Source organism: Aquarana catesbeiana, linkage group LG06 (assembly GCF_042186555.1).
Source record: "Aquarana catesbeiana isolate 2022-GZ linkage group LG06, ASM4218655v1, whole genome shotgun sequence".
Taxonomy (NCBI): Eukaryota; Metazoa; Chordata; class Amphibia; order Anura; family Ranidae; genus Aquarana; species Aquarana catesbeiana.
This window is the reverse complement of record NC_133329.1, coordinates 198810377-198836332: the sequence shown is the minus strand read 5'-3', so window position 1 is coordinate 198836332 and position 25956 is coordinate 198810377. Positions and strand designations below refer to the sequence as shown.

Here is a 25956-nt window from a genome sequence, read left to right as displayed (position 1 = left end):
TGGACATTGCGGCAGAATACATGGGCATATGGTGGATGGGGTGGGTGGACCAATAGGTATGTCCTTCATTTTTTTTTTTTTTGTAAGCCCCATATTTAGGGTGAGGCCAAAAAACAATTTGAACTCCTCCAAATTCAAATCTCTCCACTCAAACGGATGGGCATAAGATGATTGGGGGTTGCTGGCAATATACTGCTGGGCATACAAATTTGGTCCACAATGAACTGCAGCAAAGTGTCGGGCAAAAACAGGTGAAAAAAATTGATCTCTGTAAAATTTTGGGTGTTGGCCTGCACACCTGGCTGTGCTGTGAAAGGGGGAATATTTGGTGATCCCGAGTTGGAAGGCAGCCATGTTGGGTTGGCAAGACCATCTGGCATGTATGTAGCGGCCCTGGCTCTTGGGGGACGTGACACTCCAGTAGTTGGGGGAGTTGAATCTCCTGTGCTGGTACTCAGGTGTGATGTGGCAGCACTGGTACTGGGCATTTGTGCGCGGGGCCTATCTCTGGCGGCAGCACTGGTACTGGGCCTTATTGCTGGCGGCAGCACTGGTACTGGGCCTTTCTTCCTGGGGCCTATTTCTGGCGGCAGAGCTGGTACTGGGCCTGGGAATATAATCCTGGTTGCTGGCGGCTTCCTGGTTTCCAGAGTGTCGTGCCCTTTTAGGAGGGACCCATTCTTCATCCGAATCATTGCTACTCTCGATCGGTTCAAATGCCGAATTTGATTCGGAATCAGAATTGGACTCTGATGAGAACTCCCCGGTGCTCTCATCATTCATAGAGAGGATCTGGAACGCCTCCTCACTAGTATATCCTCTTTTGGACATGGCTGTGTGGCGGGTAGCTGTGCGATGGGTGGCAGGTGACGGTCACTGATGGGCTGTGCGATGGGTGGCAGCTGACGTTCACTGAGAGGTGATGGGCGATAGTCACAGATAGTTGACAGGGCACGGTCACTGATGGGTGACGGGTGAGAGGGCACGGTCACTGATGGGTGACAGGCCACGGACAGTGACAGGTGATAGTCAGATTGTTGACAGGCGACCGTCACTGACAGGCGACTGGGGCACCGCTGATGGTCACTGACGGGTGACAGGGCAGGTCACTGATGGGTTCAGGGTGACAGGGCACGGTCACTGGTGGGTGACGAGTGACAGGGCAGGTCACTGATGGGTGATGGTTGCACCGCTGATGGTCACTGATGACAGTCTCTGACAGGTGCACTTTTTATGGGGTGACTGTTGGGTGACAGATGACAATTGGGGGGGGGGGGGCGATGGGACAGGTGTGGTGTTGGTGCAGACACTACAATACACAGATCTGTAACTCACTGCTCCTGGCTCTTCTCTCCTCACACTGGAAACTGTGTGTGAGGAGAGAAGGGCTAGTAACAGCTAGTGACAGCTCTTTGTTTACAGTTAGTGATCGGCTGTGAATGGATCACAGCCAATCACATGGTACACAGCCCTGGCCAATGGCTGTGTACTATCGTCGGTGACGAGCAGTGTCCCCGGGAACACGCTGCCACCGACGTGCACGCGCAGCGCACTCACGATCGCGCGCATGCGCCGTGCAATACGGGGATGTACCATTAGTGATCGGCCGTGACTTCATGGTAACATCACGTGGTAAACAGCCATGCCCAGTGGCAGTTCACCCCTGTCGGTGACAAGCTTTGTCTCGGTGACACGCCACCACCGACAGTACAGGGCTGCGTGCTCACGATCGCGCGCATGCCCTGTTTAAACGGGCTCACGTCATATGACGTCTGCCCAGAACAAGAGGCTTACCGTCCCGCCGTCATATGACGGTGGGCGGTAGGCTAGTGGTTAAAAACGTTTTTGAGAATATAAGTACACATACACTTGTTGGATTATTTTTTTTTTGTAGTGGAGTTTGAGTGTTTTTTTTTTTTTTCTTTCAGTTCATTGTTTGCTATGTTAATTTTATTTCTGGTTCCAGTTTGTATTGTTGGGGTAATATGATCAGGAGGAGAATGTCCTCCTATGGGGTGTAACATATGTGTCTGAGTTTCCTTTTGGAGTTTACCTAAACACCCTGTCTGTGTATGATTTGGGTAACAGGGCTGGTATTGGCTCTGTCTGCTGGAACGGTTTGGAGGGCTGGAGGCACCATTTTTGGAAGCACCTAATCTAAGTTCCGAAGGTCCAGGGTGAGAAGGTGGCGGTCACTCCCCAGCAGCAGATCAGGATCCAGAGGGAAAAGGGAGAGGAGGTTATCGCTCTCCCTCCCCAAAAGCAGAGTAGGGACTTAGAAAGTGAAGGAAGTCGTCCTCACTCTACAGCTGGAATCCGGGAATCTGGGAGATGGAGCAACAGGCTCATCTTCAGAGTAACAGTCTGGGATTGATGGAAGCTGTCCTCCCTCCCCAATAGTCAGCCAGGGTGGAAGAAACTGTCTTCCCTTCCCAGCAAGGATCCGTGCACCTGGAGGACAGTACCAGAGAAATGTCTTCCCAGATGAGGCTATGGGAGAAGGAGCAGCCGACTCCTCCCCATTGGCACAGTTTTGGAGAGAAGGTGGTCGTCCTTCCTCCCCAGCGGCAGATCCACAGTCTGGGAGTGGAGGATGCCGGTCCCACTCTCCAACAATTAGCCGGAGCAGATGATGTGGGGTCCCCAGCAGAAGCGCTGGGAACAGGGCAGAGTGCTACCAACCTCTGCCCAGCACCAGTAACAACTGCAGAGTTCCAGGGAGCTGGGGCAGTCTGCCCACCTCCCCAGCAGCAGATCGAGCCCCGTAGCGGTAACGACCACCCAGTGGAAGTGCTGGCAGCCAGACGGAGTGAACAACCGCTGCCCCACACCTACTGATGACAACTATTCCCTGCGGCCTAGATTGGAGATTTTGTGGACGAACTATGTAGGTTTACTCTGCCTGACTAATGTAGTTCCAGACCAAGTGGAGGTCTGAGACCTTGTTGATTAACTTTTGATGGGGGAGAAATGTGACCGACCGAACAAGGACAGAGGCTTTTGGCGTGGACTAGGGGCAAGCCTCCTACTCAGACTATGGGCCCTGGCATTTGAGGGCGCCACAAGTATTTAGGAAAATGTCCTGTTATGTAATGCAAAAGAACATTATTACATTGAACAGTCATGAAAGCCATGATGGTCTCTGCCAATTTAAACCTCAGTGAACAGATGTATGTGAAAAGAAAGCTGGTTAATGAGATTTAGACAGCCCTGGCTCTTCTTGAATACTGTTGCCAGATAGTCTGAGGTGGGGTGAGATCGCTGTTTATGTGTTTTAGGTAGGTCTTTTCCATTGTTCTATTGTTTGCCTGATCATCTATAATCTGGTGACCCATTTAACTTGTTACCAAATTATTGTGGGACGTTATATGTTTGTTGGTTAACTTACTGTTTAATTTACTGTTTAATTAAGATCATCGGCTATGTTAATTATATTCCAGCTTTACAGTTTGTATTGTTAGGGTAATATGATCAGGAGGGGAATGTCCTCCTGTGGGGTATAAAGTATGTGTCAGAGTTTCAATAAAGCTCTCGGTCTGCTGAAACCGTTTGGGGGGCAGGAGGCACTGTTTGGCAGAGGCACCTAATCTGGGTGCCAAGCGTTCCTGACAAGTGCTCCAGTACCTGCTGCAGAGAAACACCCCCATAACATGATATCACCACCTCCATACATTACTGCAGGAATTGTATTTTGATTGTGTGCTGTATTTGATTTCCACCAGACCTATCATTCATTGTTGAGGCCAAATATTAAAATTTTAGCCTCTGACCATAACGCTTTTTTCCATGTGGCCTCAGAATGTTCAAGGTGTGTTTTGGCAAAACTGGATTCCTCGCTAACAGCTGAATGTAAAAAAAAAAAAAGCTGGAAAAAATTTTTTTTGGGGGGGGGGGGGGGGGGGGGGGGACGTGCCATGGTGACCCAGCATGCATCCGTTGATGACACCAGGTGTCATCGCTGGGTGGCCTCACCCCTTAGCTATTTAAGAAATTTCATTTGGCGGGGCAGGCAGGAAGGCTGGAAGGTTTGTCGTGACTGATTTTTAATTTTTTTTGGCTCTGGCAGGGAACCCCGCTGACAACTGATGACTCATCGGTTGTTAAGGACACGACCTGCTCCTTAGCAACCAGCTATAATATAGTGTATTTTAAATAGAGAAAAACACTTTAAGCGCAGCCCGCATGAAGAGATATTTAGCTTAACTGCATCTATTTTATAATCGACTTCCATTTTGATTCTTCTGTCCTCCATTTGGAGAACAGCTATATGCACGCATTGCTCATTGTTAAGTTTCGCTTCACATTGTTCCTGTTATCTACTTTCTAGTTTAGTTTCTCATAAGTTACTTTCAATTTCTTGTAAGACGTGATTTCCTGAGAAATGATGTCTGTTATTTTTTCTGAGTTTCACTTTTGTCATAGACTGTGTTTCATTGGATAATTTGTATGACGTACAGGAGGGTTGTACCTTCTGAAAGTACCCTTTTTATATCCACACAGAAAGAATAAACTTTTAGATTACTCTGAGAAACGCAGCTTGTGTGTGTGTCCAAGTTTCTCATGGGTTAATCTCCAGGCCTGTGGGGATTAGACGTCACACCTTGTCAGAGCTATCAAGGGTCTATGTACCCCTAGACCATCCACATTCCTAACACCGCATAGATGTGAACCTAGACTAAGCAGAGAAACAACCCTAACGCATGTTTCCACCTCCGTGTTTGAATATAGGGATGGTGTTCTTAGGGTCATAGTCAGCATTTTTCATCAAACACGGCGAGTCGAGTTAATGCCAAAGAGCTCAATTTTGGTCTTGTCTGACCACAGCACTTTCTCCCAAATCCTTCTCTGAATCATTTAGCTGTTCATTGGCAAATTTCAAACTGACCTAATACGTGTGCCTTCTTGAGGAGGGGGACCTTGCTGATGCTGCATGATTTCAATCCATGGTGCCGTATTGGGTTACCAATGGTTTGTTTGGTGACTGTGGTCCCAACTGCCTTGAGATCATTTACAAGCTTCTCCCATGATGTTCTGGGCTGATCCCTTACTTTTCTCATGATCATCCTTACCCCATGAGGTGAAACCTTGCATGGAGCTCCAGACTGAGCGAGATTGATGGTTATTTTGTATTTCTTTTCGGCGTGAACAATCGCTCCAACAGTTGACTCCTTCTCACCAAGCTTCTTGGTCTGATGGTCTTGTAGCCCATTCCAGCCTTGTGCAGGTCTACAATCTTGTCCCTGATGGTCTTTGACAGCTCTTTTGGTCTTGCCCATGATCATGTGGTTTGAATGGAACAAAGATTCTGTGGACAGGTTTTTTACACATAATGAGTTGTTAGGAGCACCTTCTTAAATTGACAGGTCTAATCTGTGTACCACATGAGCACATACTGTAGCCAGTCTGTGGGAGCCAGAATTATTGTTGGTTGGTAGCGGATAAAATACTTATTTTACTCACTGAACTGCAACTCCTTTTTATAACATTTGTGTCTTTTTTTTTTTTTTCCTGGATTTTTGGTTGATATTCTGCTCTATCATTTAAAATGCACCTATGATAAAAAATTATAGACCCTAAATTTCTTTGTAAGTGGGCAAACGTACAAAATCTGCAGGGGATAAAATAATTTTCCCCACTGTGTATGCCACCCACTGACCATCCCAGGCCCCCTATACATTCTATTTCTTTAACCACTTCAATACAGGGCACTTAGACACCCTCCTGCCCAGACCAATTTTCAGCTTTCAGCGCTGTCGCAGTTTGAATGACAATTGCGCGGTCATACAACACTGTACCCAAACTAAATTTTTATCATTTTGTTCCCACAAATAGAGCTTTCTTTTGGTGGTATTTGATCACCTCTGCGGTTTTTATTTTTTGCTAAACAAATAAAAAAAGACCGAAAATTTTGAAAAAAATAAAAGTTTTGCTTTTGTTTCTGTTAAAAAAAAATTGTAAATAAGTAAGTTTTCTCTTTCACTGATGGGCACTGATAAGGCGGCACTGACAGGCACTGATACGGCGGCACCGATGAGGTGGCACCAATGAGCGGGCACTGACGATGGGCACTGAAATGCGGCACTGATGGGCACTGATGGGCATTGGTATGCGGCACTGATGGGTGGCACTCATGCAGCACTGATGATCACCGGCTCTTCCTATTTACATCGTGATCAGCCGTGATTGGACACGGCTGATCACGTGGTAAAGAGTCTCCGTCGGAGACTCTTTACCTAGATCAGACTGACACCCCGCAACAACGATCGCCGCGATGCGCGCCCCAGATCAGGAATATCAAACCACTTTGCCGCCGTCATTCTGTAATAGGGCAGGCGGCAAGTGGTTAAACTGATTGTAAATGATCTTGTAAAACAACCTTTTCAGTTTAAAATTGAAAGGCAAACATTTGTGTATAAAAACAATAATGAGACCTTTGCGCTACTAAAAAGTGAAAATGTGAAAGTGTGTGTAGTGCTGCAAAATCTAGTGGTATACACCAATCTACCAATGGAGAATATAAAGAAAAGAGTGATTTCGCACAAAACAATACATCAATAGTGATTGCTAACGGTACGAAAAAATAATATATTATAAATAGCCTTGTGAGAAAATGTAAGAGCTGAACTCTTAAATGCTAGATAGCCAGATAAGGGGCTCAAAACAACGTAAATATGTGAAAATTAAACTGATTAGAGCCCGAGATGAGGGTGGCCTGTTGCACAATTCCTCTCCAAACACCCCTGGTAATGGAGACTGGGACCACTAGGTGGCCTGTTGAGGGTGAGGTGGCCTGATGAGGGTGGCCTGTTGCACAATTCCTCTCCAAACACCCCTGGTAATGGAGACTGGGACCACTAGGGCAGTGGAAGGGTTCAGGTGCCTGGCAGCTGTAGGAGTGAGCTGTAACTTGAAGACACAGGAGTCCTTCCAGTGGTGGCGTGGAGTCTGGTCTTGTTCAGTGGGAGCCAGGCAGACAGATGTAGAATCAGGCTCAGTTGCAAGGTCAGGAACAGGCAGAATTCGGTAACATGCTGATGGTGGGGTACCAAATCAGGGGGCGGAGCCGTAGTCATACAAGCCGGCGTCGGTAACATAAGCAAGAAGCGGATCTAGCAGGCAAGGGTGATCCAAGAGTTGTCAGATGTAGCCGGGTCAGGAACAAGGTCAGCAGACATGGATAATAATCAGGAGCACAGCTGAAGACAATCCAGCACTGAAGCCAGGCAGACTCTGTTTAAATAGGCTGCTGGGCGCCAGAATCTGTGGCTGTATGTGCACGCTTACGTGTATTCGCACGTATGCGCCCATGAGCATTCCAGTCCTTGCTTGTCTTGCTCTGTGACTGCACATACGCATTAGAATTGGGCATGAGCACTTACTGCATGAGAACGAGCACCTGCTGGAGGAGTGACAGACTTGCAGTAACACCAGGGATTTCACACAAAGGAAGCAAAAAAGAGAGCAGGATACTTTTTTTTTTATTTATACAAGTACATGGCACAGCAGGCACATATCGGGAATTTGAAATGCTGGGGTATGTTTCCTCCATTAGTGCTGCAAGCACCGATGGTTGTATTCTGAAAGCACACCCTGCTGCTGTCAGAACAAACCGATCAGTGCTGCAGTTGAATGGCGTTCCTGCAAAGCAAACAACGGTTAACAGTAAAACACCAGTAACTACCAAACATTAATCCAATAAAACGACAACTATTTTTGACTTAAAGGATATGTAAAAGTTTGTTTTTTAAAACAAACATGTCATACTTGCCTCCTCTGCACAATTTGTTTTGCACAGAGTGGCTCCGATCCTCCTTTTCTGAGGTCCCTCAGCGGCGCTACTGGCTCCTCCTCCTCTTGAGGGTTTACAACCCCTTTAACTTTTATTTTGGAACTTATAAAAGCTGTAACTGTAAACTTTCCAGACTGATTTTTAGGGGGTCTCAAAATCTAACACAGGGGTAGGCAACACGCAAGCGGCACACAAAGCCTCTTTTGCCGGCGCTCGACTCCCTCCCCATCAGCAGAGCAGCGCAGGGAAGTGTCAGTGATACACTAATGCATTCCAGTTTTAGAATTCCCCACGCCGCATCTGCACTGAGGGGGAGGCACTGCACCCCCACACATTGTAAAAGATGGGGAAACATTATTTGGGGGGGGTGGGGGTGTCCCTGTTTCCAGGAGGAGGACTGTCACTGCTAAAGCCACTGCTAAAGCCAATCGGTCCTGCTAGCCCTGCCCACCATCTGGAGGAAGATGACTCGCTTGGTTGCCACTACCAATCTCAGAAAGAAGGTATTTCACTGTGATTGAAAGGACCACAATCAGGCGATTGAGAGAACCACAATCGGCTTGAACCACTACAAATAAAATTTATCTGCTAGCGCTAGCAGAGATCAGGCCTGATCTTGCTCACATTGAGGTTTTGTGTGCAATGTATCAGAAGTGACAGTGATCTACTGACACTGCACTTGTAAAGGGTAGGGAGGGGGGTGAGGGGGTAAATGCAGGTGCTGGCAGGTGTTAGGGCTGATCCTGTTAGTGGTTGTAAAGGCAGGAGGCTTTTTATCTTAATGCATTAAAGCGGCGTTCCACCCAGAAATGGAACTTGCGCTTATCCGCTTCCTCCCTCCTGGTGTCACATTTGGCACCTTTCAGGGGCGATCTACCCCATCTCCGGCCCCTCCTCTGACCCCCTGGTTCCTTCTGGGGTAGACACAGGTCCCAGAAGACAGCAGGGACCAGTCGGCACACGCAGCGCGTCTCGCACACGCAAAGTAGTGAAACAGGCTGTGAAGCCACAAGGCATCACTTCCTGATTCCCTTAAGATGCCAGCGCCTCCACCCAGAGCCGAGGGACGGGTCAGCTGCGGGTGAGAACATCGTGGGCGCCCTGGACAGTTACGTGTCCATATTTTAAAAGTCAGCAGCTGCAGTATTTGTAGCTGCTGACTTTAACCACTTACGGACCGTCGTTATATGTCGGCTCGAAGTAGAATATCGTCGTTATGGCAGCATCTAGCTGCCATATCCTTGGCATGCACGTCTTCAGCGGGCGGTCCACTTTAAGAGAAGTGGTCTCAGCAGCGGATTCGCCTCAAATCACTTATCGGTGGCGGGAGAGGTGCCCTCCCTCTGCCGTGCTCTGGTGCCCTCCGCCGTCAGTGGCGGAGGCTATCGGATCCTGTCCCCTGCTTGGTATGGAGCTGAGTGAGGGGAAGATGGCCCCCACCCGGCTCCATACCATTGCAGGGCGGAAGTGATGGGCCTTTTTTTGTTTTTTTCTCCAAACAACTTTTTCTTTTTTTAATTGCATTTTAGTGTAAATATGAGATCTTTTTGACCCCAGATCTCATATTTCAGAGGTCCTGTCATGCTTTTTTTCTATTACAAGGGATGTTTCTTTTTTTAAAGAACAGTCATAAAAAAAAGTAAAATAAAATAAAAATAATTTTTTTAACGCGCCTCATCCTGCCGAGCTTGTGTGCAGAAGCGAACGCATACATGATTAGCGCCCGCATATGAAAACTGTTCTAACCACAGATGTGAGGTATCACCGCGATAGTTAGAGCAAGAGCAATAATTCTAGCCCTGAACCTTCTCTGTAACTCAAAACATGCAACCTGTAGAATTTTTTATAAACATCGCCTATGGATATTTTTAAGGGTAAAAGTTTGTCGCCATTCCACTAGCGGGCACAATTTTGAAGCATGACATGTTTGGTATGAATTTACTTGGCGTAACATCTTTCACAATATATAAAAAAATTGGGCTAACTTTACTGTTTTATTTTTTTACATTAAAAAAGTGTATTTTTTCCAAAGTGCACCTGTAAGACCGCTGCGCAAATACGGTGTGACAGAGTATGGCAACAATCGCCATTTTATTCTCTAGGGTGTTAGAACCCCCAAACATGATATAATTTTTCAGCAAAAAAAGATTTTAACTGGTAAACAGGTTTGAAAAATAAGCCTGGTCCTTAAGTGGTTACGATAAAAAGCCTTCTGTGTGCAACAGCCCCCCTAATACTTGAGCCCTATCTCGATCCAGCGATGTCATACGAGAGACTCGGCTGTCCGGGACTCTCCCTCCTTATTGGCTGAGACAGCAGCAAAGCGCCATTGGCTCCTGCTGCTGTCAATCAGTGAGCTAATGAGGAGATAGAGGGGGCGGGGCTGGGCCATGGCTCCGTGTCTCCATGCCCGGGTGCCCTCATAGCAAGCTGCTTGCTGTGAGGGCACTCAACAGGAGGGAGGGGCCAGGAGTGCCGGCGGGGGACCCGAGAAGAGGAGGATCTTGGACTGCTCTGTGCAAAACCATTGCATAGAGCAAGTAAGTTTAACATGTTTGTTATTTTTAAAGAAAAAAAAAAAAAAAGACTTTAGTATTACTTTAATGGTGCATTTTTGGGGAAACTATACTGTTGGGTATGCTATTATACTTCTTATCTGATCAGGCACTATACTAGCAAAGGAGGTTTATAGTGTGGCTAGCAATCAAGGGGTTAAATGTGATGGTGATAGTGTGGCAAGCAATCTGATGCTATCTGAAGTCACCTGTGACACTAATACAGTGATCCGTAAAAAAAAAAAAAAAAAAAAATCTGTACACTGTCCTAATGACACTGGTGACAGAGCAGTAAAAGGGTTAACTGGGGAGATCAGGGGGTTAAATGTGACTTTTGACAGTGTTTTTTGTGTAAGTGGTGCTTTATTCTCATATTCTCACTGGAACTGGAAAAGTACTCCAGGAGTGAAGATCACGTAATCCAAATCACAGCATCGACAGGCGCGCCCCCCAGCCCGGGAGCGCGGATCACATATATATATTTAGGTGATTCTGCGCACAACCTCCGCCCTGTAGCAGTAAATCTACAGGAGCTGGTCGGCAACTGGATGATGATTGTTTTGTAGTATGTCTTTGAATCCTTCTACTAAAAACATATATATTTCTGATTTAGTGTCTAAATGTACCGTGGAAGGTAACTGAAATGTGTTATGAAGATACTATAAATTCTGATTTAGATTTCTTAATGGAGCAAATGACTTAACCCCTTGGTGCCAGCCGTACCCAAATATGTGGCCTCTCGGCGTCTGGTCCTTAGCGCCGATATTTACGTTAATTGATGCCTATGCACTTGTGCTGAGTGCACGCTCCCAGCACAGTTACCGTCAACAAACCGACAGCTATGCGATCGGGAGTTTTCGGACCATGTGACCGGCGTGACAGCCAATCACAGCGGTCATGTGATCTTAAGCCGTGCCCCTGCCTCTCAGCATCATAAAACTCTTAAAGGGCCAGGTGGCGCCAGCACCAAGAGGTTAATGTAGGTTTTAAATTACTTGGTAAAGCATGTGTAATAAAGTTAACTGAAACTTGTGAAAAATCTGGACAATTTTTAGACTGAAATTGTAAAAACAAAAATACAGTAGCTATAAATCCAGTCTCCTAGCTTTCCTATAGGTTGATGCAGCCATCATATTAATAGACCAATAGTTTTATGGGTAGGAGGAGTTGGGGCCTATTTTGATTTTTTTCTTTTTTTTTTTTACAGCAAGACTTGAGATTTGCATATTCATTTAGTTACCTCGTCTGTTGCGCATTTTTTTGGCTTTCTCTAACCTCTGCCATTACATTATCTTGTACAGTACAGGACAACGGTTGAGTATTCATAGACCCTGGGTTAAAGGTTAGTACCTTTTTAAAGACATGCCCCCCGGATGCCTTCCCTATAACCCTACCCTAGTGTTATTAGGCAATGGATCTTTTCTCCCTAAGTGTTCATTCAGACTTCTGCGACTTAAAAATTGTGCGATTTCCATTGCGATTTTACGGTGTGACGTGGTGTGACTTTGGGTGTCAAAGTAATGAGGTACATATACTGTGGGCGGTCTTGAAGTGGTTAAAAAAAAAAACGATGTGGGGCCCCCCAAAAATGTATACCAGACCCTTCTCTGAGCATGCAGCCTCGCAGGTCAGCAAAGGTGGGGGGGAGATGAGAAAGCACCCCCCGAGTTGCCTACCTGACGACATCAACATGGGGGGGTTACTTTGGGGCACCCCCCCCACAGAACCTTGTCCTCATGTTGAAGGCATGTGGCCTGGTATGATGCAGGATGGGGGAACTTTTGCTTATTCTACACCCCCCAACAAATTCCCCCCCCCCCTTCTCAGATGGATGACCAGCTGTTAATTCACACTTCTATCTGGAGCCTTTTTAAGGTACTTGGGTATCTCCTCCTGACCTTTTACCAAATGGGATTCGCTACAGAATGATCTACACTTGGGTTGTTACGTGCTCCTTACGGTTACGATTTACCCCATGTTCCGCATTCTGTATGCCTTCACCCATAGCCATGGTGGAAACCAGGTGAAAAGGAGCCAAGGCAAAATGTCAGACAAACATTTGCTCAAATTCAGAGTGACAATGCTTCTCTTGCACTGGCGCAGGACCTGATTTTAAACACTGGTCTTTGCATCTGATTCTAGTTCTGTTTTGGGCGCACAAGTTGCCTACCTGATGACAAAAGCAGATTTTTATTCATCTGTTGCTAATCTTTGGACAACAAATGGCTTTAATACAGCCATCTATCCCAAGCACCTTCTTCAGTTCCTCTGTAACTGAGTTATATCCCAATATGCCTGGCCTAGGAAAGGCAGACAAAGGACATAAAGAGGACGCAGAGGCAGTGTCAGAGGATGTGGCTTTAATATTTTGGTTTCAACGTGGTATAGAGTTTAAAACTCCACCCCTTCAGTTTTTTATTTTTTATCAGCCAAAATCTGCACCAGGACAATCAGATTTGCAAAATTCCCTTAGTGCTCTCTTGTCCCAGAGAGTAGTTGTGCCAGTACCCCCCACAAGAAAGGGTCACAGGATTCTGTTCAAACTTGTTCGTCATTCCAAAGCCCAATGTGGGCATTTGTCCTATTCTGGACCTGGAACACCACAACAATTTTGAAAAAAATTTGTAGGGAATCTGGGCAGTTTATTGCCTTTCTGGGACAAGGGGAATGCCTGGCATCCGTAGACAACCAATATACCTATGTATTCAATTTCTTTTTCATACATCATGGGATACAGAGTCAGGCTAATGTTCATTACATGCTGGGTTATACTTCATCATTAAGTGAATGGACACTGGTAGACCAAAGGTCTTCAGACAGGAAGTGACCTCCCCTATATAACCCCTCCCATACAGGAAGTACTTTAGTTTTATACTAGTGTCTGCAAGGTATGCCAAGCTTGTTGTGCTTCCAGAAGGCAGCTTTGGGACACAGAGCAGGCTCTGAACAGACACTTGCAGTGGTTCATTTCTCCTTACCTGGATCACGTGAGTCAACAGATGTTGCTTGGCAGGCTAAAGGTGCTTAGCAGGATTGTTGCATAAGGTCTTGGCGAGCCCTATTAAAGAGTCTCCCTTTTGAAGTGTTTTAACTACACCCAAGTACTCTTTGTTTGCGAGCATTGAATGTCTTAAAAAAAGAGGAGTGTGACTAACTCCACAGGGAAGGGCACACCTACGTCATGAGTAGTAGCTGATAAACCTAGTTGTATCCCCTGAAAAACCAGAGGCTCCCGGGCAATCTGAGCCGCTGCCCCTATCTGGTATTTTGCCTACAGTCAACGCTGCTGCTTCAACCTTTATCACTAAGGATGAAGTGTCCTCAGCCCTACCCGGTTTAGAGCACAGAATTGCCGGCATGATTGCCTCCATCCTGCAGGGTGGCAGGAAGCGTGACTGATCCCCCTCCCTGGAGTCTACTCGTCTGGAGCAGGAATGGGTTGAGGATGGGGAAGAGCTTAAAGCTCAGGATTCTGTGGAGTGCCCGGCAGATGAGTCTGCTTCCGAGCAATCTGGACAAGAAGATATCCACTCGATGTCTGCCTCTCAGTCGCAGAGGTTTTTGATCCTGACTCTGACCGAAATGGTTCGTTCTGCCTTTAAGTTGCCTCTTGCAGAGATGACTAAGCCCCCCTGGTCCTCTTTGGGATCTCTGAGACCTTTTCAGGTCACACGGACTTCCCTGCTACACCCCCTGTTGGAACAGGTGGTGTATGCTGATTGGGGACTTTTTTGCCTCCTAAAAGGTTTTCCCTTTTATATCCCTTGGATGAAAAGTTCGCTAAAAATGGAGCATGCCAGCTATAGATGCAACAGTCTCTTCCTTTAAACAAGAACTTAACTTGTTCAGTAGATAGCGCACAGGGCTTGAAAGACTCGCTTGGCCAAAAATTGGAATTATTATTAAAGGCTTCCTTTTTCTTTGGCCAGGTCAGCTATTCAGACGGCTGTTGCAGCAATTGGTATTTGCCAGTCCTTAAAGGATCAAGTCAAACGGCCGGATAGGCCTAACCAGTAGGATGCTCTACCTGAAAGTAAGACAGAAATTCCTCGAGAGCTGTGTTTTGCTGTTGATGCTTTAAAGGATTCAATACAGCAGGTTTCTCGTCTGTCTCTCTTGTCTGTACATATGCGCAGACTTTTATGGCTTAAGCACTGGTCAGCCGAGCTTCCTTGTAAAAAGTTATTGGCAGGTTTCCCGTTTCATGGGGATTATTTATTCGGTGATCACTTGGACAAATATATCCAAGAGATTTCCGGAGGGAAGAGTTTTCTCTACTTTCTGTGAAGAAAAGCACCAATCGTCCCTCGTTTAAAAACCCAGGGACTGCTTCCTCAAATGTCTGTGTCAGGGCGGTAGGGCCAGGGGCAAGCCACAAGGCCAGGGCCAGAAAAAGCCCTGGGTCCAAAATTCCAACCTTCTTCTAAACCCAGCACCAAGCCCTCTTTTTGAGGGGACACCCTCACTCCATCGGGAGGGGGGCTGGCTGGTGCTCTTTGCAGATATTTGGAAAACAACAATACAGGTCTCCTCAATTATCTTGCGGTTACAAGCTGGAATTACGGGGGTGCCCCCTCAGGTTTCTAAGATCCAGTGTTCCCTCGGATCCTCCAAAAAACGTATTGCTTCAGGCACTACATCATCTAGTGCATCAAGGAGTGATTGTAGAGGTTCCGGTATCCGAAAGGGGCACAGGGATTTACTCAAACCTGTTTACGAATCAGAAACCAAACAGGGACACAAGGCCCTTTTGGACCTAAGGTCCCTGAACAAGTATCTTATGATACAGTCCTTTTGGATGAAGTTTGTCCGCTCAGTAGTAACCTCACTCCAGAGGGGAGACTTTTTAGCCTCCATCAATATAAAGGACGCGTACTTACACGTACCTATCTTTCAGCCTCAGGGGTTCCTACGTTTTGCAGTAGAGGAACGTCATTCTCAGTTTGAGGCTTTACCCTTCGGGCTTGCTACAGCTCTCTGGGTGTTCACAAAGGTCCTAGCACCAGTACTGGGCCTTTTAAGAGCCCAAGGGATCCTGGTGCTCGGGTATCTGGATGACCTCCTGCTCAGATCACTCGGTACAGGCTCAGGAACAGAGCATAATATACACTGTATTTAAAAAGCTTGGGCTGGATCATAAATACTGAAAAGTCAGCCTTGAGACCAGCTCAAAGTCAAAAATATTTAGGTCTGATTCTAAACACGGTCCAAGCAAGAGTATTCTTGCCACCCGTAAGGATCTGTGCCCTGAAGGATCAGGTGCGTCAGATAAGGGGCACCAGACAACCCTCCATTCGGCTCTGTATGAGTCTTCTAGGGAGGATGGTATCCTCCTTCTAGGCTGTGCCCTATGTATGCCCAGTTCCATTCCAGGCCTTAACAAGACATCTTGTTGGCTAGGAATAGTGGAAGAAAAGCCCTGGATTATCCAATGTGCTTATCTCCTCGGGCATGCTTAAGCCTAAACTGGTGGTTGCAGGATCAGAACCTATGAAAGAGAAAATCCTTTCTCCCGGTAACTTGGAGAGTCCTGACTACAGATGCCAGTCTCTCATGCTGGGGAGGGACCATAGACTGGCTCACAGCCCAGGGTAAATGGTCAGGGACAGAGCAGACCCTGCCCATCAACGTCCTAGAATTACGGACAGTACTTCTGGCCCTACAATCATGGACGGTGGAGCGTCATGACTGCCTCATCAGGGTTCAGTCCGACAATGCCACAGCAATGGCCTATATAAACCAAATATTTAATCCAAGGTGCCTGTAAACTACCACAAACCTCCTACAGGCATCCAGGAAAAAATAAGAGGCGCTTTAAAAATGTGTCTAATGACCTTGAACACAGTGATGGTGCGACCCTCTGCATATGTCCTACACCCCGAAACAATAGAAGATCATACTGTGAACAAATCTACAAACTGAAAAATAAATAAATAAGTACATAGACACACTCTCTAAGTGTTCAAGTGTCTTTAGCACAGTGATGGTGTGACCCTCTCAATGTGTGATTGAACACTCACACAAAGTATACTTTTACCAAAAACATATATAATAATACGTCTCCAGTGATAAATTAGTGCAATCACTTCATACCATGCTGCACATGCACAAAAATATATTAAATACCATATCTTCAAAATAAATCAGTACAAAAAAGACATGACATCACACGTGATAAAAAAAGTGTCCAAAAAGGTAGTATTAAATCTTGATAAAGAAGAAGGTTATACTGTGTCTCTTCCACCTCTCCCCTCGTGAACAGTGCTTCCACTCCCTCAAGAATTACACTCACCGACTTTTTTTGCCAGCATTTTCATGCAAGGCAATAATCGCTTGCTTACCACACATATATACTATATATATATATATATATATATATATATATATATATATTATATTTGGGACGGTGGAAACGAAAAATGGATCTTTGGTTCCCTAATGGTTCTTCCCAGTGAAACTGTTACCAGTTTGTCCTAATCCACGTCTCCATTCATAATGTCTTTCTTCCTGATAAGAATTTAGGTCATGACCGAGATGGGGGATCCTGGATGTAAATGCCTGTTCTCCAGATTCAACAAACTACCTCTGTTTGCGGTCAGGACTAAGGACCCTCTAGCACTAACATGGTTACATAGTAGGTGAGGTCAAAAAAAGACACAAGTCCAACATCAAACCTTGGTAATCCCATGGTCTCAGTTAAGGCTAATCTATGCCTTCCTTCCAGTGGCAATTCTTGTCTGCTCCACAAAGTAGAGAAAGAAGAGGCCAGTGATTCTCAGTGCACCAAACTGGCTGAGTCACTGGCATTAAAGGCATAGCTCTGTTGAAACCCATCTCTTAAGAGACAGAGGGGTCTTGGAGCCTTATTCCTATCTTGCTAAAAGCATGAAATGTCACTTCCAGAAAGATCTGCACCCTTGCCTGGAAATCCTTCTTTGCGTGGTATGGACCACAGATATGAATGGTATGAACCCCACATTGGTATGAATCTCTTGTTACTCTGTGCTTTGCATTCTGGACTACTTACAAATGGAACTTGACCTTAACTTGGCCTAAGCACTCTGAAAAAAGATCTTTCAGCCTTGTCCATTCCTTCTCCAAAGCCTTTAGCAACACTCTCGTCAAAACCCTTATTCAAGTTATCTTGGATCAGGCCCTCCTTGAATCACCCTATGCTGATCTTAACTTGGTTATGTCTGCCCTGCAGAAACCACCTTTTGTACCCAACAGGAATAACCCCTTAGATGACCACTCCTGTAAGGTGGCCATTTTGGGTTTGTGATGACATCTGTCAGATTTGGTGGCTCCCTTGAGTCCTCCTTAATTTATTCATAATGAAAAGGTAGTCTGATGCCCAAGACCATAGTTTCTTCTTAATGTGCTGACAGTCTTCCACCTCAGTGAAGACATAATTCCAAAGCACCCAAAGGAAATTGCTCTTCATTGCTCGGATGTGTTCTGAGCCATTAGTCTACCTCAAAGCAACAGTTTCTATCAGGCAGACAATTCTCTATTTATTTTATAACCTCAGGACCCCACAAGGGTCATCCTGCTTCCACGCAAAGGAACTGATTGCATAGAGCTTACACTCATTGACAAATCTCTTCCTGCACTTGTAACATGCCCAATCACTAGGTTGGTGGACATTTATCTGGGAATTCCTGCACCAGGTCTCTGTAGCCCAGCTTTGTAAGGCCGCCACCTTATCCCCTTTTTATACCTATTCAAAATTTTACCTAAATCCAATCGTCTACTGATGCAGCTATTGGCTGCAAGGTTCTTATAGCGGCATTCTGAAGTTGGGTCTGTTGACCCTTGTTTGGGCCTGTGGACACAGTTATGTTGTCTAGTTGATGCTCACTCTTTGCATTCATTGCTTCGGGAAATCCCAGGGTCTATAAATATTCAACCTGTGTCCTGTACTGTACAGTTGAGAGAAGAGGTTTTTTTACTTGCAAATTCCCTATCTTGGAGTATAGTACAGGACACGGGCCCTCCCTTCTATTCCTTGGTTACCCATGCCTAAAAAAAAAAAAAAAGAACTTGCTGATTAGGGTAGGGTTATAGAGGGAATCTTCAGAAGTGTTACCAGTGTCCACTCACCTGAAGGTACGAGCCTATAACCCAGGATCTGAGTGCTCAGCTTGTGTCTTGTACTGTTTTGAGAGATGAAGTAAACAGCATAAACATTTCTGATAATAGCAGACATACATGTTTAACTACTTCCCACCCGGCCAATGTACATAAAATCTCTCCTTCTGAGTGGACGTTCAGGAACGTCCCTCAGAAGGAGGGGATCGCACGCGTGCTCGCGCAGCGGGGCGATCCCGATTTGCTCGTGTCACCCGGTCAAGGCGCATCTCCGATCTCCGGTCTCTGTGATTGGACCTCCTGATCACATGATGGCCGTGTCCAATCACAGCCGCCATGTGATGTAAACACAGAGCCGGTTGCTAGGCAATCGTCTCTCCTCACACAGAAGTTGTCGGTGAGGAGAGTGGATCGCTGCAGCCGGCTGGAGATCAGTGAATATGAGCTGTTTTTTACAGCTTTTTACTCACTGATTACCAACCGTGTCACCACACAATGTAAAACACATGTCCCCAAATAATACCTGTCCCCCACATATGTCCCAATAATTATCTGCACACATATGTCCATGATCACCTGCGCACATCTGTACATGATCATTTGTGTACATCTGTCTGGGATCACACGAACCAGTTATTATACACTTAACGGAAATTTTTTTACCAAAAACATGTAGCAGAATACATTTTCGCTTAAATTTATGACAACATTCGATTTTATTGGATTTCTTTTAAAACCGAAAGAAGAAAATATTGTTGTTTTTCCAAATTTCCACACTTATTTTCTCTTATATCGCAAAAAATAAGAGTCGTGAATAAATATCACCAAAAGAAAGCTCTATTTGTGCGAACAAAATGATAAAAATTTCATTTGGATACAGCATAGCATGACCGCGCAATTGTTATTGAAAATATGAGAGCGCAGAAAGCTGAAAATTGGTCTGGGAAGGAGGGGGGCGAAAGTGGCCAGTATTGAAGTGGTTAAGGGTGGCTATACATTATACGATTATTTTGTACAATTTTCCTTTAGATTTACCAAAAACTTTTATAATGTGAGGTCAAACCTATACAACAATTTAAATTTGTATCCAATCAGGCAGGCCCTTGCACTACATAGTTGAAGGTAAATCTAAAGGAGAGTGTATAGAAAATTGTATAATGTATGACCAGTCTTATTGATTCAGAATTATGTTGTAAAGATTGTAGTTTCTAAAACACATGTTCATTTTATATCTGTTACTTAAATATCTGTTACTTAAATATCTGTTACTTAAATATCTGTTACTTAAATATCTGTTACTTAAATATCTGTTACTTAAATATCTGTTACTTAAATATCTGTTGCTTAAATATCTGTTGCTTAAATATCTGTTGCTTAAATATCTGTTGCTTAAATATCTGTTGCTTAAATATATGTTGCTTAAATATCTGTTACTCAAACTCTTATATCTGGATTTTCTTTTTAGAATCTCTTTTTGGGTTCAGAAAGAGGTAAATATTTTTCTTTCCAATTCTTAATCATTTAAAATGATTTTTAGTTACACTTTATACATGTAAAAGGTCAGTTTGATGTCAATACTAATATTGTTTTTTAAAAAAACTTTGCATTTATGCATGTGGGAGCAGTCATGTTTGGTCATTATTCAGGCTCTGCTTCTTGTTTTGCAGCATTACACATTAGCTCTGATATTCTGCTCAATCACTGGCAATAATAATAAAAAGGCAAAATGGCACACTTTTATAAAAACTCGCCACTATCCTTTTGACTTGGCATATAAACATTTGGAATATATTTCATATGGTCACATATTTTCTGTCAGATAGGTATAGACAAGGCTCGCCTCCCTCTTTAAAGGCTGAATCTCACATCTGCTTTGCAGTGCATTGTGATATTGTCCACAGTAACGCTTCCCCATGCTCCCATGCTCTAAGGAAGTGCTTCTCAACCCTTTTTTTGCGTTAAGGCACCCTTTAAAATCCTGCACAATTTTGAGTCGTCCCCCCCCCCCCCCCCCCATTCAAAAATGTAAAAAAAAATGGCAGTAATAGTTTTACATATCGCAGCCATTGCCACTTACGGAACAACCACCAATAGAGGTGATTTATTCTTTCAAAGCATTGAAAAAAAGATTTGAGACCTACACTGCAGAGCTTGGCACCACATCCAATAAAAATTGAGCAAAAAAAACGAAAAAAGGGGGAAAAAAGGAAAATGCACTTTAAAGGTTTCCACTTTAATCCCAATTAGGAAAGAAATGGTCTCATATTATAGTAAAAATATAAAATTTATTGGAAAAAACATTAAACACATAATAAGAAAAATACATGAAAATGTCTTAAAGATATACTGTCCCATATGGAGGACAAATCAAGATGATAAACAAGGAAAACCGCATGGATGGCCTAAGGGATGGTAACAAAGTAGTTTTTTTTTTTTTTTTTTTTTTTTTTTTTTAATTCTTTATTTTTCATGGGTTTCACAATACAATTCATTGCACTCATATAGTGCCAGCTTAATACGTCTTAAAGCGGAGTTCCACACAAAAATGGAACTTCCACTTTTCGGAACCCTCCCCCCCTCCGGTGTCACATTTGGCACCTTTCAGGGGGGAGGGGGGTGCAGATACCTGCATAAGACAGGTATTTACACCCACTTCCGGCATAGACTCCCATGGGAGTCTACGCCACTTCCCGTCCCCACCGCGCTGTCTCCTGGGAACACACAGCTCCCAGGAGAGAGCGGGGACCACTTGGGACGCGCAGCGCGACTCGCGCATGCGCAGTAGGGAACCGGGAAGTGAAGCCGCAACGCTTCACTTCCTGATTCCCTCACCTAGGATGGCGGTGGCAGCTGCCGAGAACCGAGCGGGTTCTCGGCGTCCCCTGCCGACATCGCTGGACCCTGGAACAGGTAAGTGGCCATGTATTAAAAGTCAGCAGCTGCAGTATTTGTAGCTGCTGGCTTTTAATATTTTTTTTTTTTTTTTGGCGGTGTGGGTGGACCCCCGCTTTAAGTAAATCTATTCATCTACACATCATATGTTACCTTTAATTGACACTTTAATTCCTTGTGAATTCCCTTTTTCTACTATTAGCCCATTGCTCCAAAAAAAAATAAAAAAAAATCCCCTTTTACCCCCTCCCTATCCCAAAGTAATAATAAAAAAAAAACTCCTCTCGACCCCTCCCCCTCCCCTCCATCACTCCCCACTTCAGTCCCTTCTCTCCCTATAGTCCAAATATGGGGCCCATGTTGTCCGGTACTTCTCATCTTGCTCTTTCATTGTCAAAGTAAGATTTTCCATTTGTTGTATTTCTGCAATTCTGGCCAACCATTGTGCCCTAGTTGGAGAGCTGTCTTTTTTCCACAGAGCAGGGATACATGCCCTAGCTGCTGTTAAAAGGTGTCTCAGCAGCAAGTTTTTTAATTTTTCCGCTGATGACGGGAAATCTAGCAGTAAAAAATTTGCCAGATTATTTCCCAAGGAGAATCCTGTTATTGTTTTAGTAGTTTCGGCAACCATTTCACAGAACTCTCTTATTCTCGTACATGCCCAAAAGATATGTAGAATTGTCCCTTCTTCTTCATGACATCTCCAACATACCTCTGACACCTGGGGGTAAATCCGATGTAGCACATCCAGCGACCTATACCATCTGGTAAGGATTTTATATCCCCCCTCCTGATATCTGCTTGCTACTGATGCCTTTTGATTAAATACTAAGATCCTATTCTTCTGTTCTTGGGAGAATGATGTTCCTAAGTCTCTCTCCCACGCTTGTAGGAAAGTTAGTTCCTGAGGCGATTCTATTCCCATCAATACAGTATAGAAATAGGACAACGGATGTCTCATTGTTTCTCCCTTCAAACACATCTCCTCAAACCGGGTCAATGCTCTTACTTCTGTATACATATTAGATTTTGATTTAATAAACGCTTCTAGCTGCATCACTCTAAAAAAAATCTAATTCAGGTGCTATTTCTCTTTCCATCTCTCTTTTTAATAATAAACAATTGTCCCTTGAAAAATGTATGATCCTGCTGAAACCTCTACGTCGTATTGCTCTGAACCTGGGGTCTGTCATTCCTGGCTGAAATGATGGTGTCCCCAAAACAGGGAGCCTTGGACTAGGATTTGTCGAGATTGCCGTTTTTTTTTAAATCTTTTTGATCATCCGCAGAGTTACGCCTATTGTTGGGTGTTTCCTCAGTTCAGCTGGCAACTCAGTTTCTGGTATCCATACTAATCCTTCCATGGGATATCTGTTGCTGCCTGTTCTGTCTGTATCCAGGGTTTCTTATTTCTAAGTCCACACCATTCCATCACTCTGGTTAAATGTGAAGCCTCTTGGTATCTTATTGGATCTGGAAGCCCTATCCCTCCTTTTCCTTTAGGTAGTGATAGTATAGTTCTACGTACTCTTGCTGGTTTCCCAGCCCAGATAAATTTCAGAAATCTTGATCTAAGATCTCTTAAAAAGCTTGGAGGAATTTTAATTGGCAAGGTCTGTATTAAATACAGAAGTCTTGGCATCACATTCATCTTAATAATATTTGTTCTCCCGAACCATGTAAAAATCTCTTTATCCCATCTTGACAAATCCAGTTTGATCTGTTTAGCCATTGGCATGTAATTAAGCTCAAATAATTCCTTCAGATTTTTTGATATTTTCGTCCCTAAATAGCTTATATACGAGTTGGTCCACCTAAATCCGAATTGTGTGGTTACCAACTGTAAAAGGGGCGCCTTTATTTCTATCCCCATTGCTTCAGATTTCCCGTAATTTACTTTAAAATGAGATTTTCCCATATTCACGCAGCTCCATCAACGAGGATGGGAGAGATATGATTGGAGAAGTTACAAAGAAAATTAAATCGTCCGCATACGCCGCAAGTTTCTGTTCTTCTTCCTTTATTTTTATCCCCTTAATATTCACATTAGCCCGTATTTTCCTTAGGAAAGGTTCTATTGTCAAAATAAAAATCAGTGGTGAAAGAGGGCACCCCTGTCGAGTTCCATTTTGAATAAGGAAGGACTCCGAGATTCTATCATCTAGCTTTACTCTAGCACTTGGTGTAGAATATAAATTAGAAATCCATCTCATCATCCCCTCCCTTAAGCCTATATGTTGTAGTACCGCCTTTAAAAAAATCCAGTCTACCCTGTCAAAGGCTTTTTCTGCGTCCGCAGAGATTATCACCATTGGTTTTTGCTGCCTTTGTGCAAGGTGGATCGTGTTCACCACCCTCTGTGTATTCTCTCTTCCTTCCCTCTCCGGGGTAAATCCCACCTGGTCTGGATGGATTAGACCCGGGATATAATCTAGCAGTCTCGTGGCTAAAATCTTTGTAAATACTTTTAAATCCACATTCAGCAGTGAAATAGGTTGGTAACTAGAGCATTGGGAGGGATCTTTCCCCTCTTTCGGAATCACTGTTATATGTGCTAGTAATGTTTCTATTGGGATCTGCATCCTATCTTGTAGTGAATTATAAGCTGCTACGAATTTCGGGGCTAATTCCTCTGCATATTTTCTGTAGTACGACAGGGTGCACCCATCTGGGCCAGGGGCTTTGCCCACATTCAATGATTTTAACGCCGCTATAAATTCCTCTGTTGAAATTGGGGCATCGAGATCCCAGGCTGCTTCTTCTGTTAGCTTTGGCGTTTATTGGGTTAGATTTCTTTTCCAACTGATATAAATTTTCATAGTAGTCCTTGAACGTCTGAGCGATTTTCTGTGCAGTGTTAACCAATTCATCCCTCCAATGTTTTAATCTGTGTAATATGGTTTAGTGTGGTGGTTTCTCTAAGAGCATTTGCCAACAATCTTCCTGGTTTATTCCCATATTCGTAAAAAGTTCTTTTTCGCCTAATTAATTTTGATTTAGCTTTCTCTATTAACTGTAAATTGAGTTTTTCACGTAGGCCAGCAAGTTCCTGTTCTATTGTTTGAGCCTGGGATTTTTTGTGTATTACTTCTAATTTCCGGATCCGTTTAAGCAACGAGTCAATTTGTTCATTTAGTTTCCGTTTCCTATGTGTCCCCAAGGAAATAAACATACCTCTCATAAAGCATTTGTGTGTCTCCCATATACAGAATGGTGATGTTTCCCCTGTTTCATTTGTTATAAAAAAAATTCCAATTCTTGCTTTAATTTCCCTTCATATTCACTGTCCTTGAGGAGGGTTTCCTTAATCTTCCAAAACCATTCTTTACACTCTTCCTCCCCTATTTCTAGCGTGCACTCTATCGGAGCATGATCTGATAGGGTAAATGACCCAATCAAGGCTTTTACTAGGGACGTAATTATATTTTGAGAGACAAAAATATAGTCAATTCTGGAATAGGTCTTATACTTCGCCGAAAAAAATGTATAATCCCTGCCCTGTGCATGAACCACTCTCGTAACAAAGTAGTTTGAGGATCCCTTCTGGCAGGAGGCCAGGCACGTGGAATCACAATGTCAGCACCAATGGATCGCTACGCGTTTCGCCGATAGCTTCTTCGGGAGATCCTATTGGTACTCAACTGGAAAGGACATTCACAGAGCACAGGGAGCTCAGTTCATGAAGCAGTACACCATCGCCGTAGGAAAGAACAGTGCAGAAAAGAATATAATAGGGTGTATGGAGTCGTAGACCGGCTCCAAGAAAAATGTATAAAAACAGCCTATTTTGAGGAGCCTGAATCCAGATAGGTGGCAGTCTTCACAATGGGATTTTAGCTGAAGCACTGTTCCTGCTCTGTCAGACGTTCCACAACCTTATTCTTTCAAAGCAAATACATCTTTGCACCCTGGTACTGGACTAGTATTTTTGCATTACTCCTTTCTCCTTTCTCCCACACTCAGCTAATGTGACCCCAGTGTTAACGGAGAGGGACAAACAAGGATGTTGTGCAGGTACCAGAAGTCCTCCCTATGAACCGATTGCATCATTGGCTGTTAGGGCGCCAGCAACTGGCCCAAATGGTGCTCAAGGTTGTAATGCTGCAAAATAAAAAAAATCTGTAGCTTTGTGTAACAAACAGGCAGGCTTGATCCACCCACCCACTTGTTGACCAATTTTGGGCAATTTTTAGAAGCTTTGCCAAGGCATTCCTGAAGAACCCAGATTGCATCCCAAGGTGCCACTGCACCATGATTGAAAAAAGTTGCTCTGAGGCAAAGAAGCTTGGAAATGCATGCATTGCAGTGCACATCCGTGGATCGATGCACAAGGTACTTAATAATGAATATTTGTGGCTTATCAGGGATGCACAATTTACATTGCCCAATGCCCGAGACAGGCAGCTCTGGGCGCCGGGCAATTAGTTTTTTTTGTTTTTTGTTTTTTCTTTTTACCATTAGCTTGTCAGATGGAAGCACCACTTTGGTACAGCCAAATGCTTCCACACACCCTGGTAATGTGCACCCTCCCACACGCCGTCTATGTATTCTGTGCTCCGCTTGCCCATTTGTGGGCCCTGGATCGGCGTAGCGGATGCTGCTGGGTAGAGGGGAGGGAGGAGAGCAGAT

At 44.4% G+C, this 25956-nt stretch overlaps 1 protein-coding gene across 10 annotated transcripts in view; it reads left to right on the top strand.

The window, feature by feature from the left end:
* VPS35L (VPS35 endosomal protein sorting factor like) overlaps positions 1 to 25956 on the top strand; it is a 1435757-nt gene that overhangs the window by 224354 nt on the left and 1185447 nt on the right. For all 10 annotated transcript variants that reach the window (XM_073591197.1, XM_073591205.1, XM_073591203.1 and 7 more), the window contains one exon: positions 19901 to 19925. In XM_073591197.1, the coding sequence (XP_073447298.1) occupies positions 19901 to 19925 (25 nt within the window). The remainder of the gene's footprint in view (positions 1 to 19900; positions 19926 to 25956) is intronic.